The sequence below is a fragment of the Hydra vulgaris genome, chromosome 12, assembly GCF_038396675.1.
Source record: "Hydra vulgaris chromosome 12, alternate assembly HydraT2T_AEP".
NCBI classification, from domain to species: domain Eukaryota; kingdom Metazoa; phylum Cnidaria; class Hydrozoa; order Anthoathecata; family Hydridae; genus Hydra; species Hydra vulgaris.
The window spans coordinates 8,015,001-8,033,759 of record NC_088931.1 but is presented as its reverse complement, the minus strand read 5'-3'; the positions used below and the strand labels follow the sequence as shown (position 1 = coordinate 8,033,759).

Here is an 18,759-nt window from a genome sequence, read left to right as displayed (position 1 = left end):
TTTCAGCTTGTGCATAGTGTACATGGGTGTGAGGTTCTATGTGTCATAGAGCCTTGTTATTTTTTAACTAACCACAAAGTTTTTTTAGCTCTTTTAATTATCTTTTCAAAGTTTAATATCACTTTTAAACTTTGGAAGTTTGAAAGATTTTAAAAGGCATAACTCAAATCAAAGGAAGTTTTGCATTTGCCAAAGTATGAATTTTTTATGTCTTTTTTAAACAGTTGGTTTTAGTAATGGTTTGATTTGTATTTAGAACATCCTATCAACAAAATTTGTGTTGTTAATTAGAAAATGTTTGCCAATCAAAATTAAAAAGCATTTTTCTTTATTTGTTCTCACTTTTTTACTAAATGGTTGTGCCAGATTATTTTTACAGCTTTTCTGAAAAGTGTTTTCAAGAGAATAATAATAAAGTTATAATATTTATTTTTCAAATTATTGTTTCTTGTTTGAGTTAATTGAACTGTTATCATGGTTTTAAGGCACCCTCCCATGTAATAATTTTAAACAGGTTAAAAATGAATGTTTAACATATTTTAATACCAATAAAATTTAAATATATAAAATAGGTGTAGAAATAGATGTACATATTTTTTCTAATACGTTTAATAACAAAATTTATTTTAGCTAACAAACATGTAACTTTTAATTTAAAATTTTAAATAAAGTTTAATATTTTTTATGAAATGAAATAAATTTTTTTAAATGAAAAAAAAATTTATTTAAAAAATGTAAAAGAATTTATAAATGACAGAATTTTTGAAATGATGAATGAAGAAAAATAAAAACCATAAATAAAATTTAAATAAAACTATAATAAATAAAACTATAATAAATATGAAAAATCACGACAAAACTCTGACTCTCTTTCGATTAAACAAAAAAAATTTTGTTACCTTTGCAGGATGTAAAATCTTTTGAATCTCTTTCAGTAGCAATTGAACCAGGCGGACATGAAAGACATTTGGTTTGACCTGGATTTGGTTGGAACATACCATCTGGACACTTTTCACATTTGTTAGAGGTGAAATTTTTAAATGTTCCTGCACCACACACAACTAAATAAAAATTAACATATTATTAGGGATATTGATTTTATAATTCAATTTAACATATCAATAACATTAACATGATTAAGTTAAAATAAACTAAAACAGCATGAATAAATTAACATGAACAACATAAAATAACAATAATGAGATTTGAACATCAGATCATACTTCTTGTTATAAACTATATAATTATTTCATAATAAGTCTCAAACAATTAGGGCTATCTAAATAATTAACAATAACTGCAAATAAAGCAAATAGACTCTTAACTTTCTTTCAAACTGTTGTTTTTAAACAAATAGTCTTCCTCATTTGTTGATGATGCCTCATTAAATGGTTGATGATGCCTCAATAAAAATACTCATTTTGGCAGATGTTAAATGCATTTATCTAATAGGCTGGCGTAGATGTAAACTTATGTTATATTGTTTCTTGCTTTTAATACTGGGTATTTTAACTTTACTTGTGGGTTTTTACTAGTGCCTTCTTGGTAACTGCAGAACTCAGATTAATAGTTATGAAGCCAGTTGGTAGTAAGGAGAGACTGATTTCATCAACAGATGTAAAATATCAGACTAATAACAGTCCCATGTTGTGCATGGATGGTCTATGCTTTAGTGCTTGGTGTGCATTGTTGAGACCACATTAGGAGCTATTTGTTACAACTTTGAACTGGTTAGCTTACTAAGGCAACTGCATAGCATATTACTTATATATTATAGGCTGCCATGCACTATCCATGATCAAGTCAAGTTCTCTAATAATTTAAAACATGACAACTTATCAAACCTCTTCACAGGCACAATACATTAGATATACAAGAACAAATTTTCCTAGATACTTATTTTTGCAGGTATTATATAAAATTTAGTAATAAATTTTCTTGAGCTCGCAACATTTTTGCTTTATCTTTTCAACATGTAGCATAACGTTACTATGTTTGGCCTTGTTAACAACTTTAGAGAATAACAAAAAAAATAATAATAATAAGCCAAGCTTGTGTTAGTCATCTTGAAAGTTTTTGTTTGATTTTTTAAAAAAGTTTTGAAAAAAAAAATTTAGACATAAGACTCAAAAATAAGAGGCAAAAGTTGCCTATAAAAGTTACTTTGGCATCAAACTTGGTGACCAGGATAAGAGTCAGGCACTTAATATTTGCTGCACAGTATGCTACTATGGAGTAACAGAATGGCTACTTGGATAGAAAAGTTCAACATCTTTCTATATAACGATTGTGTGTCATTAACAAACCAAACATGTGTTGAGTGGTTACATGACCACAGCAGGACTCACCAAGAAAAACAAATCAACTATAATTTATCCACACTGTTCCTTGGCTTGAGGCCAGTCTTGCAACCTCAAGTAATGACAGTACAGATAAAGCTCAATTTGATGGTTAACACCAAGATGTTTTTTATGAAGCTTCTATCTTTTTATCTTAGACTTTTTATCCCAAGTTGATCTTGACAAATTTGTAAAAGATCTTTAAATACTCAAAGAAAAGGTAGAGATCATGCTTCATGCAGGGGATCTTTTGATGTCTTGAAACCATGTCATTCATTTTAGAACTGGAAATTCTATACTGTTCATGTTTTACACTAAGAAAAATATAGGCATATACTAATGGTCTGTTTCACAAATTTGGATTGAAGTATTTAACTAAGTATTTAAAAACTTCAATGAACTGGAGTTGCATTCATGAAATACCATTGTTTCTGTCATTATTAACTTTCTTATGAACCATCAATCTAATCAATATATTGATATGATTGTGTCTAGAATATGATATGATTGTGTCTAGAATAGAGTCTTTGTCTTTTTTTCTCCGAACCTAGGTGCAGTTATTGATAAACAAGAGTATAGATTCCTTCAAGACACCTAAGGAACATCTGTGGAAAACAGATGTTAAGGCTGATTCAATCCAAACATGATAAGAGATTTCTGTAGGTCTTTATGTTGGGAAACTGATTCTTTCACTATTATTGAAATAAAATTCTTAGTCTTGTAGCACTTTATGTTCCTTAAACCTTACTAAAAATTATTAATGCCTAGTTGACAATGTACTTGCATTTACTTCATACTTTTTTGTGTTTTTAATGAACGTGTTATATCAAGCTAATAATTAAACAGTAACTGATGGGTATTATATATTAATTAGTGTTAATAAAGTATATATATATATATATATATATATATATATATATATATATATATATATATATGTATATATATATATATATATATATATATATATATATATATATATATATATATATATATATATATACATATATATATGTGTAAAACATGAACAGTATTGAATGTCCAGTTCTAAAATGAATCACATGTTTTCAAGACATCAAAAGATCCCACTGCATAAAAATGACCTTTTCTTTGAGTAATTATGTAAATATTTCTTGGTAAAGAGTGCTCAATACCAACGTAAAGCAATATATAGTAAAAACTAAATAATTATAACACTCAAACTAATTACAAAAAAAAGTAATTTAATTGTATCTTGCTGAAATAATTTGTTTGCATACAAAATTTCAAAATCGTGCGTATTATTAAAACTTCAAACAAGCAAACTCTGAAAGTAATGATAAAATTTAGCATTTTAGAATTAGAATTTTAGAATTTTAGATTAGGCTGAACTGTTAAAACCTGGTGGCAAATTGTGTAATTTATGCTTGATAGAGAAATATCACATAATTCCACTGTCTTTCTTAAACAAGCAAAATGAACTTGTATCTAAGTGTCATCAGGAAAATAAGTATATCAATAACTTTAATGCCATCAAAGAGGACATTCCACAGTACTTTTAAAACATTTTTTTGTCATTATTTTTAAGATTTGTAACATCTGATGATCATAAGTTTGCATGAAGCTCCAAGTTATGTTAAAAATAAATTATTTTAATTATTTAGTTTTTACTATATGAATATATATTTATATATATATATATATATATATATATATATATATATATATATATATATATATATATATATATATATATATATATATATATATATATATATATATATATATATATATATATATAAATTAGTAAAAAACACTTATCTAACTTTTATTAGACCATTGTAAATTAAAATTTTTATTATGTAATTATTTGTAAATTAAATTATTTGTAAATGAAAATTTTTATTATTATTTTTATTATTAAAATTTTTATTAATTTACAATGGTCTATTCTAAAATCTGCCCCTGCCTATAATAACATTTCCAAAAAATGTATGCTATGTTTGCAAGAAAAGTTTAAAATAATTACTCATTTAAATCAAGAAAATTTATTAAATAAAAAATATGAATTAATTTCTAAATGTAGGCACAAAAATAAATACCTCTTAAAAAATTATAAAAACAAATGACCAAATTAAACTATCCCCATTCCAAAGAAAGCTATTTCATAATTACTTTCTGTAACTTCCCGTTAACAAAAAAATATAGTAATTAAAAATATTTTATAATAATTTATAACTTCCTGTAAAATATTTTTTTCTATAAATTGAATTTTTTTTGAGATTTAGTAACTCTTCCTGATGATCCAGAAATGGTGAAACTTCAAGTCGAAGATAAAAGTTAGATAAGTGTTTTTTACTAATTTATTATTGCTCTGTTCTTTAAGAACATTGAGCACTCTATTTGTAAAATACACTAACATAATTTACATGTGCTGTCACCTGTCAGCAATCAGCTGACAGGTGACAGCACACAGGCAGAATTTCGTTGACAAGTGCCATTTTGCAGAGGACAAAACAAGTGCAACTTTTTTGGTTTGTTTCATTTTCTTAAGTCTGGTCCGTGTCAACGTCACGTTTGTTTTTTAATAATTAAAGAAAGTATCCAGAAGTTTCCAGAAGCATGCAGAAGCTTCCAGAAGTTTCCAGAAGAAGCATCTGGAAGCATCCCGTAGCATCCAGAAGTATCCAGAAACATTCAGAAGCATCCGGACACATCCAGAAGCTTCCAGAAGCTTCCAGAAGCATCGAAAAGAAGCATCTAGAATCTTCCAGAACAGGTTCACACAGGTTCATTTTACTATATAAGAGACATGTAAATCGACATGTAATTCAGTCAGTATATGGAAGTCAATCAGTCAGTATTATCAAGACAGTTTATCAAAGTGAGTTTTATCAAAGTGTTTTATCGAAGAACATCAATACAAGAAGTGAAATACAACAAGTGTTTCATTACATCAATACAGTCCACATCCAACCAAGACGTTGTGTTCCACAGAGCATTATTGTATCATCACAAGGTAAATGTAACACGGTAAGCCTTGAGAAGCGTGATTATTTATTTTTATTATTTTTATGACTTCAAGTACAAAAATGGCTCCCGACAGTCTTGGATTGGAACTAAGAAAGAAAATTATTGGCGATTACGTAAGTGGAATGTCACAAAAAAGTATTTGTGATAAATATCGCGTGAAAAAATGGACCGTATCAAGACTATGTTCCAAATATCGTTCTACGGGGAAGTTGACAGCAGATAACAAAGGTGGAAGACCGCGTTCCACCACTTCTAGAGAGGATTCTATGATCGTCAGATCCGTCAAGAAGGATTCCTGGATATCATCAGTCGAGATACAAAAGCAATTAGAGCTGCCTGTATTGGACCGAACAATCAGACAACATGCTGTTGAAGCCGGATTGTCTTCTCGACACCCTGCAAAGAAACCCCTAATTTCACTAAAAAACCGAAGAAAAGACTCCTGTTTGCTACATCTCATATTGACTGGAATGTGCAGAAATGGCGAACTGTCCTGTTCAGTGATGAATCGAAGTTCAACATTATTGGGAGCGATGGCATTTGCCAGGTACGTCGACCGGCCGGAAAACGCCTTGGTTTACGTTACTGCCATAAGACCGTGAAGCATGGTGGAGGCAATCTAATGGTTTGGGGGTATTTTTCTGCTAACGGTCTTGGTCCAATACATCGAAATGATGGAATAATGGACCGTTTCATGTATAAAAATATCCTGAAAGATGTTATGTTACCTCATGCTGAATGGAATATGCCAATAAAATGTGTTTTTCAGCAAGACAACAATCCGAAACACACTGCAAAAGTAGTCAAGCAGTGGTTTCAAGACAACCACCTATCGGTGATGGATTGGCCGCCTCAATCTAAGGATCTCAACCCTATCAAGAACCTGTGGGAGATCATCAACCGCAGAATTAATTGTGAAGGTGTTCGTAATAAAGATCAACTGTTTGAACAAATCCAAAAGGCCTGGGCAGCGATTCCACAAGTTTTCATTGATCACCTGATCGAATCTATGCCTTGAAGATGCAAGGCTGTGATCGACAACAAAGGATTCGCCACAAAATATTGATAGCGAAATACAGCTTGGTCAACATTTTGTCAAGTTGCACTTGTTTTGTCAAGAAGGAAATCAACTTTTTTTAATACTTTTGATTAGTTTATTAATTTTCGTGTACAAATAATGAACTTTGTGATGAATAAAACTTGAAGAACTTTGTCTCTAAACAGTTACATATTTATTTCTCTAAATTGAAAAAATGCAGCCTTTTTATATAAAGAAACTAAACTAGCATTATTTGGTTGCACTCGTTTTGTCCGATACTGTATGTATATATATATATATATATATATATATATATATATATATATATATATATATATATATATATATATATATATATATATATATATATATATGTATGCAACAATTAATATGTATTTAAGGATGTAATTTCTTAATATATTTTTATTCTTAAAACATGCACTTTAATTTTTTAGAAAATGAAAAAAAAAGGATGGATAATATATTTTTGTTGTTAATTTTTTTAGTTTTTTTTAACCTGTTTGCTAATTTAATTTGGTTTTACTCTTTTTTATTTTTTTTCATTTTTTACAACAAGTGCCACCTGATTTTGCATAAATTATAGTAAATTAGTAAGACTTTAATTTTATAGTTAAAAATAAATTTTAAAAATGGATAAAAAAAAAAAATTATTGATTACATAAAGAAAAACTGTGATCCTAATATGAATTTGAAAAAAGTAAATACAAAAATTCTTTTAAGCATATACCACATCGTTCATCTAAACGTTGTGTAAGATCTTGAATATCTGCAGGATCTCCACAAACCTCTTTAACATCGCCTATTAAATTAACACTTCTAAATGCACTTGGTTTTAACAAAACTGCAGACCATTCTTTAAAATTTTTGACACGATTTAAAAATTTGGGCATCTCTTGGTTAACCTGGTTTTTAAGAATTTGTTTAGCAACAACGGCATTATTTCTAATTTCTTCTTTTGAAACCTTCAATAAAACTGATGCTTTAATGGAAACAGTTTTAAAAGTACTTCTTTTTCTTCTGAAAACAAGTGAAGCACTTCCACAAAATACTTCTAATGAATCAAAATCGCAGTAAAGACAAAGTGATTTTATAAACTCATTTTTTATTTGCTCTTGAACAGCTTTACTGTGACAATCTCCTTCATAAGTTAACTCGGTACTTGTTCCTTGTTCATGACCATTGGTTTGATCTTTCCCTAATCAAATATAGAGGCATTATAACATATTATAAATTATTATGTGAAAGAGATAATAAATTACAGACATTTAGAGCTTAATGTTACTATATGGTAACTATTAGCATATCATAATCTAGTTTATTAGAGTGTCAGTTAAAAAAGATTGAAGAAAAATACAGCTGGTGCACAAAGACTTGAACCAAAGTCATTACATAAATAAATTACTTTAAAAAATGAATCAATTTGACAAAAAAAGGAACTTTATAATAAAGTTGAGAATGAAATTATTTTAATAAAATGCATCAACCTCTAATTACACATCATGTACAGCAATAATCAAATTTTTTCATTTTATTATAAAACTTATAATTATAAACACTTTTTCAGTTTCTTCATTAAAAAAACATATAATTATGTTGCCCCAATTAAAAAAGTCTACTTTGAATGTGAAATCATGGAAATATTGAACCACATTTACATAAAATAGACCAGGAATATTTGTCAGCAATTCGCTTATAAGCTATTTGTTTATTAGTAGCACTATCTGAGTTAGAAATAGTAACCAAACAGTGATAAATATAAGTAAATTGTGCACAAAACTTACGTATACAATCTGGAATTGGAAATGGTCCGCCTGACATAGAAACCCATTCCCCATTGTTACAAATATAAACACCTATGCCAAGTTCTTGAGCAGGAAATGTTCCAGCAGAACAGCGAACTTGATACATAGTACTAAATTTGACTAACAATCCATTCTTTGGTGGAACAAGAGGAGGACATTGTTTCACTGAAAAAGAAAATTCCATTTAACACTTGATGTATTAATATGCAGATATTTAAAAGCTCCAGAATCAAAATAGAAAATATAGTATATAAGATATAATTTGATAATATAATTAGAAAATAAAGTATATAAGATATAAATAATTATAATTAGAAAATATAGTATATGAGATAAAATTAATATAAATAGGAAGATATAGAATATGAGATAAAACTAAATATAAATAGAAAATATAGTGTATAAGATATAATTAAATATAAATATAATATATGATCTATTACAAAGAATTCTAAAAATATGCAACAAATGAATTACTAAATAAAGGTAATAATGTAAACTTTATAAACAAACAAATGTATTTAATTTATTATGCAATTTATTTAAAAATCTTATTTATTAAAAAATATTATTTAAAAGTTACCCCATTTCTTTGTAAAAAATAACTAATGGTATTTAAAATAGCAAAGCTGTTCAAATTAACATAAAAGATATTAAACTATTTATTTAAGTAATTAAGCTATTAAATAATTGGTGTAATTAAGTAGTGTAATTAAGTGGTGTACTGAGTTCAAGATAATAAGAATAAGACCTTTTCTCAGAAATAAAAAAATAAGGAAGCTTATTTTCCAACAGTTCTACACTACTCTAAACACCAATTATTTAAGCTATATAAATATTACATGAGAAAGATTTACTTACATACAACTGAGATAACAAAAGAACACTCTTCATTTGAATTTCCATATGGATCAATAGCTGTATAATATACTACTACAGGTACATCTCTTGTAAAGGTACTGCCTTTTGAAATAGAAGGTCTAACTCGAACAGCACAGTTTGGGTATTCTCCACAATTATCTGTATATTTGGCTTCTTCCCAATCAACAGCTAAATGTGCATCAGTTGTTTCTATTCTTTGATTAGGTGGACACCAGATCAATACAGGTGGTTCTTTATCTTTAAAAAAAAGTGTATGAAATTGCATAATTAATTTAAAAAAAAATCTTTCAAAAGGATAAAGTAGCAATTAAAAACAAACCAATAACTTCAATCTGAAATCTACAAAATGCACTGTTTCCAGATGTGTCAATAGCTTCAAATTTTATAACCAAGTCTTTAACAATATTTATTTTATATAAATTTCCCATTTTATAATCACAGTTTTTATCATCCTCATCTTTACAGATGACATGAACATCTTCCATGCTGTTGTCAGTTACATTAATTTCTTCAAAATTGATTTCTGCATAACTTTTCCCTAACAACGTAGATTTCCTAATCACTATGTTTTGGCTGCAACGTTCATTTTCTGCAAACCTGGGACTTTCAACATCTAAAATTAACATGATTTTTAAAAAACATAACTTTTTTTGCACAATTTTAAACAAAATGTTTTGTAATGTACTCACGCCCCCAAGACTGGGATGGTAAGAAATTTTTGATGGCTAGAATTTTATTTTTAATTTCCTATTTTAATAATTATATTTAATTGTTATTATTCAAAAATCTTTACGCTGGATAAACTTCTCACTAGTAAATAATACAAAACAAAGACTCCTGTCCTGGAATTTCTATTAGGAGAAATGAAGAACAAAAAAAAGCCGACTGGTAGCAAGTCGCAAGCCATTTTTGCATATTTTTTACAAGTATATATTTTCAATTGAACACTTTCGATTGAGCTGATAATTATTGATAATTATAGATTATAATCTATTAGCATGAGTTTCCATACATATAATCATGCATTTATACATACATACATACATACATACATACATACATACATACATACATACATACATACATACATACATACATACATACATACATACATACATACATACATACATACATACATACATACATACATACATACATACATACAATCATGCATTTATACATACATGCATACATACATACATACATACATACATACATACATACATACATACATACATACATACATACATACATACATACATACATACATACATACATACATACATACATACATACATTCCTTTGACTTTAACTAACAATGAAGGCTTATGCTTTGCCTTTGGCAGGCAATCTATCAATTTAAATCATCCCATACTATCAAAAACAGATATGTACCTATTCTCAAAACTTTTTATTGGTTTTCACAAGCAACTCTGTTAAATTTTTTCAAAATCTAACAAAATTTAGGGGGGCCACCTTATATATATTATATATATGTTATATATATATATATTATATATATATATATATATATATATATATATATATATATATATATATATATATATATATATATACATTTACACACACACACACACATACACACACACACACACACACACACATACACACACACACACACACACACACACAGACACACACACACAAACAGTATAATATAAAAGAAAAAATATATAAAAAATACCTTTGCAAAAAGGCAAATTTGATTTAATACTAGTGTCTATATTCCAACTTCCTAGTTCAAGCTGCAAAGGCAAACATTCCACCACTTTAGGACCAACCAAGCTGTAACCTTGTGGACAAGTAAACATACACTGCTCATTAGCCTGCAGTATGTCTTCAAAACAATTTTGATGTGGATTTATAACTTGAATCTTTTTATCCAATTTTGGCAAGCGTGGACAAGTTGATACTTGAAAAAAAAGGTGTATATATATATATATTATACTTTTTGTAAATATACATAACGAATAAATATTTCTTTATAATTTAAAAAAATTAATTAAAATGTTTTTTAGATAATTTTTAAAACACACACTAGTATAAGGTCTTAGTATATCATATAGATTACCAAAATATTGTACTATGTTGTTTTTAATCTAAAATGCTTCTTTTTAAAAAAAAGTTTTTCAACCCTCTAACAATAAAAACAAATTTTAACAATCTGATTGGCTGATGACAGATTAAACAGCAATTAAAAGGTCTGAATAATATGAAGTATTCTTTCTAAGTAGTTACTCATGTAAAAGTAGAATAGAGCTATTAAAATTGATTAATGACAAACTAAGTTACAAATTATAAATTTTTCAAACTTCAAAGCACATGCATGAATGAAAAGCATGAAATGAAACTGTTTGAAACTTTTTTAGCTTTTTGTAACTTTTCCACACTATTTAGCTTATAAAAGCCCGTATTTTTTATAAACACTTAATCTATAGAAATGGCAGATGTTTTTTTTTTTTTTTTTTTTTGTAAGAAAAATAATAACAAATAAAAACTATATCAAGAGAATTAAAATAATTTATAACAGTAACAGCAGCTGTTCACTTAAACAAATAATTGATACTTTGAAGACTAAAATGAATATTCTAGAGAAATCTTAAAATCAAATGACAACAGTTTCATTCAAAGATTTCGATGACTTGGTAAGAAGATTGTGGATTTAAGAAAAAGAAAATGATGAGAAGAACAAAATCTTTGATCAGTTAAATAAAAACCATAAATTACTTTTTTATGAACACTTATTTTTATGAACTTCTTATTAAAAAAAACCGATAAGCGTTATTTACAATAATAAAATGAAATTTCTAAATTACAAAGTTTGGTAAATAGCTCAAATAATAGTATTACAAGTGCTGTTAATAAATGGTCTAGTATTGATGCAGGTGTTAAACCTAAATCAACAGAGCATCTTAATTATATAAATACGATTTCTCAAGAATTATTTGAAATACCTAGAAAGGAAAAAAATTTAATTATTTTTGGCTCACCATAATCATCTAAAAATAATATACATAATAAATATGAAGATCATAAAAATAAAATAAGTGGTCAAAGATTTGAGTGTAAATGTTTAAACCAACAGAATCATATAGTTAAGATCCAAAAATTTAAACAAATCACCAATAGTTGAGTTTAATAGTCACAAAACACGCAATCTAATTTTGAAGAATGTGAGAAAACTAAAGGGAAGTATTGATTTTCAAAACATATTTATAAATCCAAATTTGACAGATAAAAGGAGGATTTTACAAAAGCAATTAAGGGATAAATGCAAAAATGAAAATAGCAGCAATGTTGACCCACATTTTTATTACGGTATTTTATAATGGTATTAGATCTAATAAAGTTGTTAAATTAAGAAAGACTCAATACCAATCACTAAATGCAAATACATCCTCCATCTTTGAAATAAACATATCCTGTATTTACAACCTTTAAGTGAAACTAATACTTTGATTTTTCATTTAAAAGTGATAATCGAAGTATATTAAATCAAAATCTATATAAAATACTTTGCAAAGAACTATTGAATTATTTGCAAATATCTTTTCTTCTAACTCTACTCTTGAATTTTATGGCCATTCTCTTCCATTCCAATTGAACAGGTTAACCCACTGTTAGACATTTAAATCATTTCAGCTTCTGTTGCTAAAGTAATATCTCAATTAATTTCTTCTACAGCTTAGGGTCAACATTCCTGTCACAGTCTTACAAAATTGTTCTCCAAAACTCTCTTTAATTCTCTCTAAACTATTTAATAAGTGCTTGACCGAGTATTGTTTTCCTGTTTGCTGGAAAATGGCATCTGTTGTTCTGATTTTTAAAAAACTCCGGAGAACATTCTGACCCCTCCAATCATCGTCCAATCAGTCTTCTTTCTATTATTAGCAAGGTCTTTGAGTCTTTGACCTACAAACTTCTCACATCCCATCTTGAGTCAAAAAACTTACTATCAGACAAGCAATACGGTTTTTGATCCTCTTGCTCTAAGGCTGACTTGCTAACTGCTGTGACTGAAAGATTTTATTGTACATTAGATGGAGGCGGTGAGACTAGGGCTAAAGCTCTTGACATATCTAAAGCTTTCAACAATGTTAGGCATCCTGTTTTTTTCCATAAGCTTGCTCATATAATTTTTATTAAAGCTATTCTTGAAGGCCAACACTCTTCTTTATTTCCAGTAACTTCTGGGGTACCTCAAGGTTTTATTCTTGCTCCTGTTTTGTTTTTTATCTACATTAGCAATCTAAAGTAGCTCTTTTTGTTGATGACTCAATTATATACTCCTGTTTTGACAAAAAGTCTTCTCTTTTCAATCACTTAGAGCAGTTAGCCGATCTTGAATCTGATTTCACTTTTGTATCAGATCACAGTGTGTCACACTTCGGTATGATCACATCACACTTCTGTATCAGATCACACTGATGATCACATCACACTTCTGTATCAGATCACACTTCTGTATCAGCTCACAGTGGCTTGTAAATTTTAACTCCAACAAAACTCAGTTATTTACTTAAAACAACTATCACAATACAGTTGACATTCTTATATTAATGAATGGTAATCCTCTTACTGAGTCTTCTTTACTTCTTCTGTGAATACTGTTTACTGCTGACCTTTCATGAAAACCATATATACAATCGATTACCAAATTAGCATCTGCTAAGGTTGCTTCTCTTTATCATGCTCGCCATTTTCTCTCTTGATTCTATTCTCTACCTCTACAAATCTCATTTTTGTCCCTGTATGGAATACTGTTGTCATATTTGGGCTGGTTGTTCTAACGATGCTCTTTCTCATCTAGACAAGGTCTAAAAGCACATTGTAAACGTAGTTGGACCCATTCTATCTGCTAAGCTTGAGCATCATCCTAAAGCTGCATTTCTTTCTCTTTTCTACAAATACTACTGGTTGCTGCTTAAAGGAGCTCTCATCTTTAGTTCCATCAACTAAAACTCATTCTCGATTGACTCGTCATTCAGCTTTCTCATTTGTTTACTGTATCTGTCCCTGCATGCTCTAGAAATTTTATTCGTCTAGTTTTTTCTCTACACTTCAACCCTTTAGAACTCTCCCCCATGTTTTCCTGACTCATACAACCTACAACTTTTCAAGTCTTCTGTCAACCATTTCCTTGCTCTATAACTCTATTTTTTTTCTTAGTAATTTTAAACGTAGTGGTTGCTTGTAGCCTTGTTGGGAGTAAATTATAATTAAAAAAAAACTATAGAATATTGAGCACTCAGTAGTACTACCATATATAAAATTATCAACATGATTCAATAAAATTTTGTTACAAAAACCCAACTTTGCTCAATAATAAATGGTACCTATTTGAATCACATACTGATCCTGAATACTAATACTGATCCTGATTATATTTTTGTAACAGAAAGTTTCTGAAGTTTCTATAACTGATCTATTAAACCTAATAACCTAATTAAACAAATTTAGTGTGAGCTAATATTGGTGAAGAAAATTTTTTATTTGGATGCATTTATTGCCCTCCTTTTAACTTAATTAAATCCAATTAATGAATCAATTAAATTAGCATTAAGTTACAAATTATAAAAAATTTTAGGTACAAGCCAAAAAATTTTACTTGCGTGTTAAACAACATGTTACAGTTCATGGTAATAGTAAGAGAATAAAAAATCAAGACAAGGAGTCATATATGGGTTTGATATTGATAATCAATTAAAATCAGTATTTTTAAAAAAAAAAAAAAAAAAAAAACCAAATTTCTATTCAAAAAGATAAAGATTGACCAATACCAACTTTAAATAAGTCAAACATACATAGACAATTATTAAAATTAGATCCCTAGAAAGTATTGGTGTAGATAATGTTCATGAAAACAACGTGTTCTTATGGCTAATATACACTCTTTTTTTTTTCAAGCTTATAAATTGGTTAGTCAATGTCATTTTCTTATGTAAATAGCATATTTAAATAAACCTCCCCAGTTCAATAATTAGTTGCTGGAATAATATTGGTACCAAACCATACCAGTTTTGAAATAATAATAACGGCAATAATGTTAATAGTAACAACAATAAAAACAATAATAATAATAACAATAACAACAATAACAATTAATATTCTGAAAACCAGAAAAAGAGCTAGTTATCCCAGTCTAAAATTGCAATGCTTAACTTACTGCCAATATTCCAAGATAAAATTCTCTGGAGTTCAAGAGAAGAAATTAATAAAAAAGAAATAGAGGAGAAAATATATTAGGAGAAAGTTAAAGGCATTGCAGAAGAGTAAAGAAATTTAATAGCGAAATAATAAAACTTTAATTAAAGAAAACAAACTATGAACAAATTTGAAAATTATATTTAAAAGTTATTTTCAAAAATAAGTAATTAAAAAAAAGTTAATTACATATTTCAAAAAATTAGACTATAAAAATGACATTTAAAATTTACTATTAAAATGCTGCTCTAATTTTTGAATTTTAAATTGTGGCATTCCAAGCACTTTTAAAATATTTTTTTCTCTAAATTTAAAAATATTTCACAAGCTATTTACAAAATTTTTGAAACTTTATAGATGAACTTGTATTACGTTTTATTATATCTCTTTTAACTTTTTAACTTTAGAAAATTTTTTAATTTTCAAATCTCTTTATGTGCTATGGCAATGTAATGAAAAATATTGAGTTTAAAAAAATGTTTAAAAAATAAACATCTAGCTATCTTATAAAACATTAGAATCATTTTAATTAAACATTTACCTCTGCAGTCAAGCACCTCATCATCCCAATTTCCACTATCCAGACAAGTTATCTTTGTACTTCCACCATGCTGGTAATATTTTTTATGGCAAACAAATGTACAAATGGTTCCACTTGGAAATGAACTGTAAGCCTGATTAATTTGCTTAGAACACTGTTGGTTAAAGTAACTAGCTGACTTGGTGCCAACCCAATTTGCAGTACAGCTAATCACTTAAGATAATTTAAAAACATTATATAAGTAAATATCTTATTGTAAATTATTATTTAATGTTATTAAATCATATTTTTACTTATAACAGGGTGTCTGCCAATACTCTAAGGTATATTTCCTTGATGTTTCTGTGTTATTTCTTTGATCGAATACCTGCATTACCTGATTTGATTTAAAGTTATTTTACCTGATTTGATTTAAACTCAACTTTAGCAGTATTAGACATAAATTATTTCAGAAAAATGTTCTTCAATTGCAAAAATATAAACAGTAACACAACCCACGTTTAAAGTATCAAAAGAAAGTTCATAAAATCTGCCAAATAAAATTTTACATAAACAATAAATACATAAGTTACATAAGTTTGATTAGGAGCTATTATTCCTGATTTCTCATTGATTTTTTCAAAATCAAACCCAATTTCCCTAATTACTCCCTAGTCTTTATGCAGACATGAACTTTTCCATATTTTCCCTGATAACTCTGAAATGGCAGACACCCTGTATGAGCACTTTTATAGATTACTTTTAAAATATATTTGAAACTCTATCAACTGTAAAAAATAACTAATAAAAATACAAAATATAAAATAAATACTTAATATGTAATAACAAATAATAACAAATAATAAAAAAAAAATAACATAAATAATAACTTCATTAGATTTTTTATAAATCAACTTAAACTTTTAATAAATAATAACTTTTTCAATTGCTGAAAAAAAAATTAATATCCTTTAAGGTCACAGGTAAGGGCTAAAAAGACCTCAAGCGCCGCGTTATAGTTGTAATTTTTAAATATTAAAGTTTAACTCTTTTACACTTTTTTTTTCTTAAAGAACTTCGCTTCCAACAATGCTGCAAGCAACCACTAATTAGAGTCGGAAGTTATTGGAAGAAAGAAGATGAAAATTGTTGAGCAAGATAACAATTGACAGACGACTAAAAGGATTACAAATTATATGAATCAGGAAAGCAAGAAATTGGAAACAAATTCCAAAGAACTAATGACCGAGGAAAAAAACTAGACAAACAAGAGTTTTTGGAGCACTTAGGAACAGTCACAGAAAAAGGATGAGACTTAATTGACTAATTGAGACTAATTGAGCGACGCGAAAACATGAGAATGAATTTTAGTCGGTGGCACAAGAAACGCTAGCTCTTTAGAGCAGTGCCCATTATAGTATTTGTAGAAAAGAGAAAGAGAACCAACATTACGGCGATGTGATAATGGTTGGAAGTTGGCTGCGAGAGCAGGTCCAAATCTGTTTACAATGTGTTTTTGCACCGTCTCTAAAAGAGAAAGCACATCATTAGAAGATCCACCCCGGATATGGTAACAGTATTTCGTACAAGACCGGATTTGAGATTTATAGAGGTAGAAAATAGAATCTGGAGTAAGAAAGTGTCAAGCTCAATAAAGAGAGGCAAACTTAGCAGATGCTAATTTGCAACAGATTTGATATATGGTTTCCAAGAAAAATCCAAAGTAAGAGTTAAATCTAGAAGAATAAGGGTAGATGATTCATCGAGTACATTACCATTCATAAATATAGGAAGATCTAAATCATTGCAATAACAATTAACTGAATAAAATTGAGTTTTATCTGAATTAAAGTTCACCAGCTACTGCAAGCCCCATGCTGTAGCAGAAGTGAGATCCTTTTCAAGCTCAAACGCCCCCTCAAAGGAATCAGAGAGTGCTGGCTTCTTATCATGATAACAATAATTGGTAGTATCATCAGCTAAAAATGCTACCTTAGATGTGAGAATATCTGGAAGATTGTTAATGTAAATTAAAAAGCGTATAGGGCCAAGGATAGAACCTTGAGGAACCCCTGAAGTTACAGAACAAGAAGAAGAGTGTTGTCCATCGTAGGCAACTTTTATACTACGATTGGAAAGGAAGGATTCAATAATCTTAAAGATGTTACCAGATAAACCATAAGAAGAAAGCTTATGGAGAAGACCAGCATGCCAAACTTTATCAAATGCTTTAGAAATGTCAAGAACAATGGTCTTAACCTCTCCACCTTTATCTAATGCATGATAAAACCTATCAGTTATTACTGTCAGCAAATCAGCTGTAGAACAAGAAGATTGAAATCCATATTGATGTTCAGAAAGTAAGTTATTAGATTCAAGATAAGAGATTAAGTTTTGTTAATTAAAGATTCAAAAACCTTGCTTATGATAGGAGGAAGACTAATGGGACAGTAGTTAAACAAACCAGATCATTCTCCAGAATTTTTGAAAATAGGGATAACAGAGACCACTTTCCAATAGGCTGGAAAACAAGACTCTGATAAGCACTTGTTGAATGTTTTTGAAAGAATAGACAACAGCTCCGGAGAACACTTCTGCAAGACTATAACAGGTATGTTGTCAGGGTAGCATAGAAGAGTCTAAGCAGGAGAAGTTTTTCCTGCTTAGACTCTTCTATGCTGTAGAAGAGTTTAAGCAGGAAATAACTTTAGATAAAGAAGCTGGATTGATACAAATGTCAAGCAATCTATCAATCTGTTTGACGGCTATATCAGGTAGAATGCAACTAGTGGAATCAAGAGATAATATTGACAAAAAGTTTTTAGTAAACAATTCAGCTTTATCTTTAGGTGAGGTGACAAAGTCTGAACCATACAAGAGAGGTAGAATTATAGATTTGCCCTTATTATTGATAATATT

At 28.4% G+C, this 18,759-nt stretch overlaps 1 protein-coding gene across 3 annotated transcripts in view; it reads right to left on the bottom strand.

Annotated features, from left to right (window-relative positions):
• Positions 1 to 18,759, bottom strand: part of LOC100210803 (sushi, von Willebrand factor type A, EGF and pentraxin domain-containing protein 1) — a 101,665-nt gene that overhangs the window by 56,510 nt on the left and 26,396 nt on the right. For all 3 annotated transcript variants that reach the window (XM_065811419.1, XM_065811420.1, XM_065811421.1), the window contains 7 exons: positions 15,862 to 16,074; positions 10,801 to 11,028; positions 9,415 to 9,708; positions 9,075 to 9,332; positions 8,193 to 8,378; positions 7,139 to 7,606; positions 900 to 1,061 (listed from right to left, as the gene is read on the bottom strand). In XM_065811419.1, the coding sequence (XP_065667491.1) occupies positions 900 to 1,061; positions 7,139 to 7,606; positions 8,193 to 8,378; positions 9,075 to 9,332; positions 9,415 to 9,708; positions 10,801 to 11,028; positions 15,862 to 16,074 (1,809 nt within the window). The remainder of the gene's footprint in view (positions 1 to 899; positions 1,062 to 7,138; positions 7,607 to 8,192; positions 8,379 to 9,074; positions 9,333 to 9,414; positions 9,709 to 10,800; positions 11,029 to 15,861; positions 16,075 to 18,759) is intronic.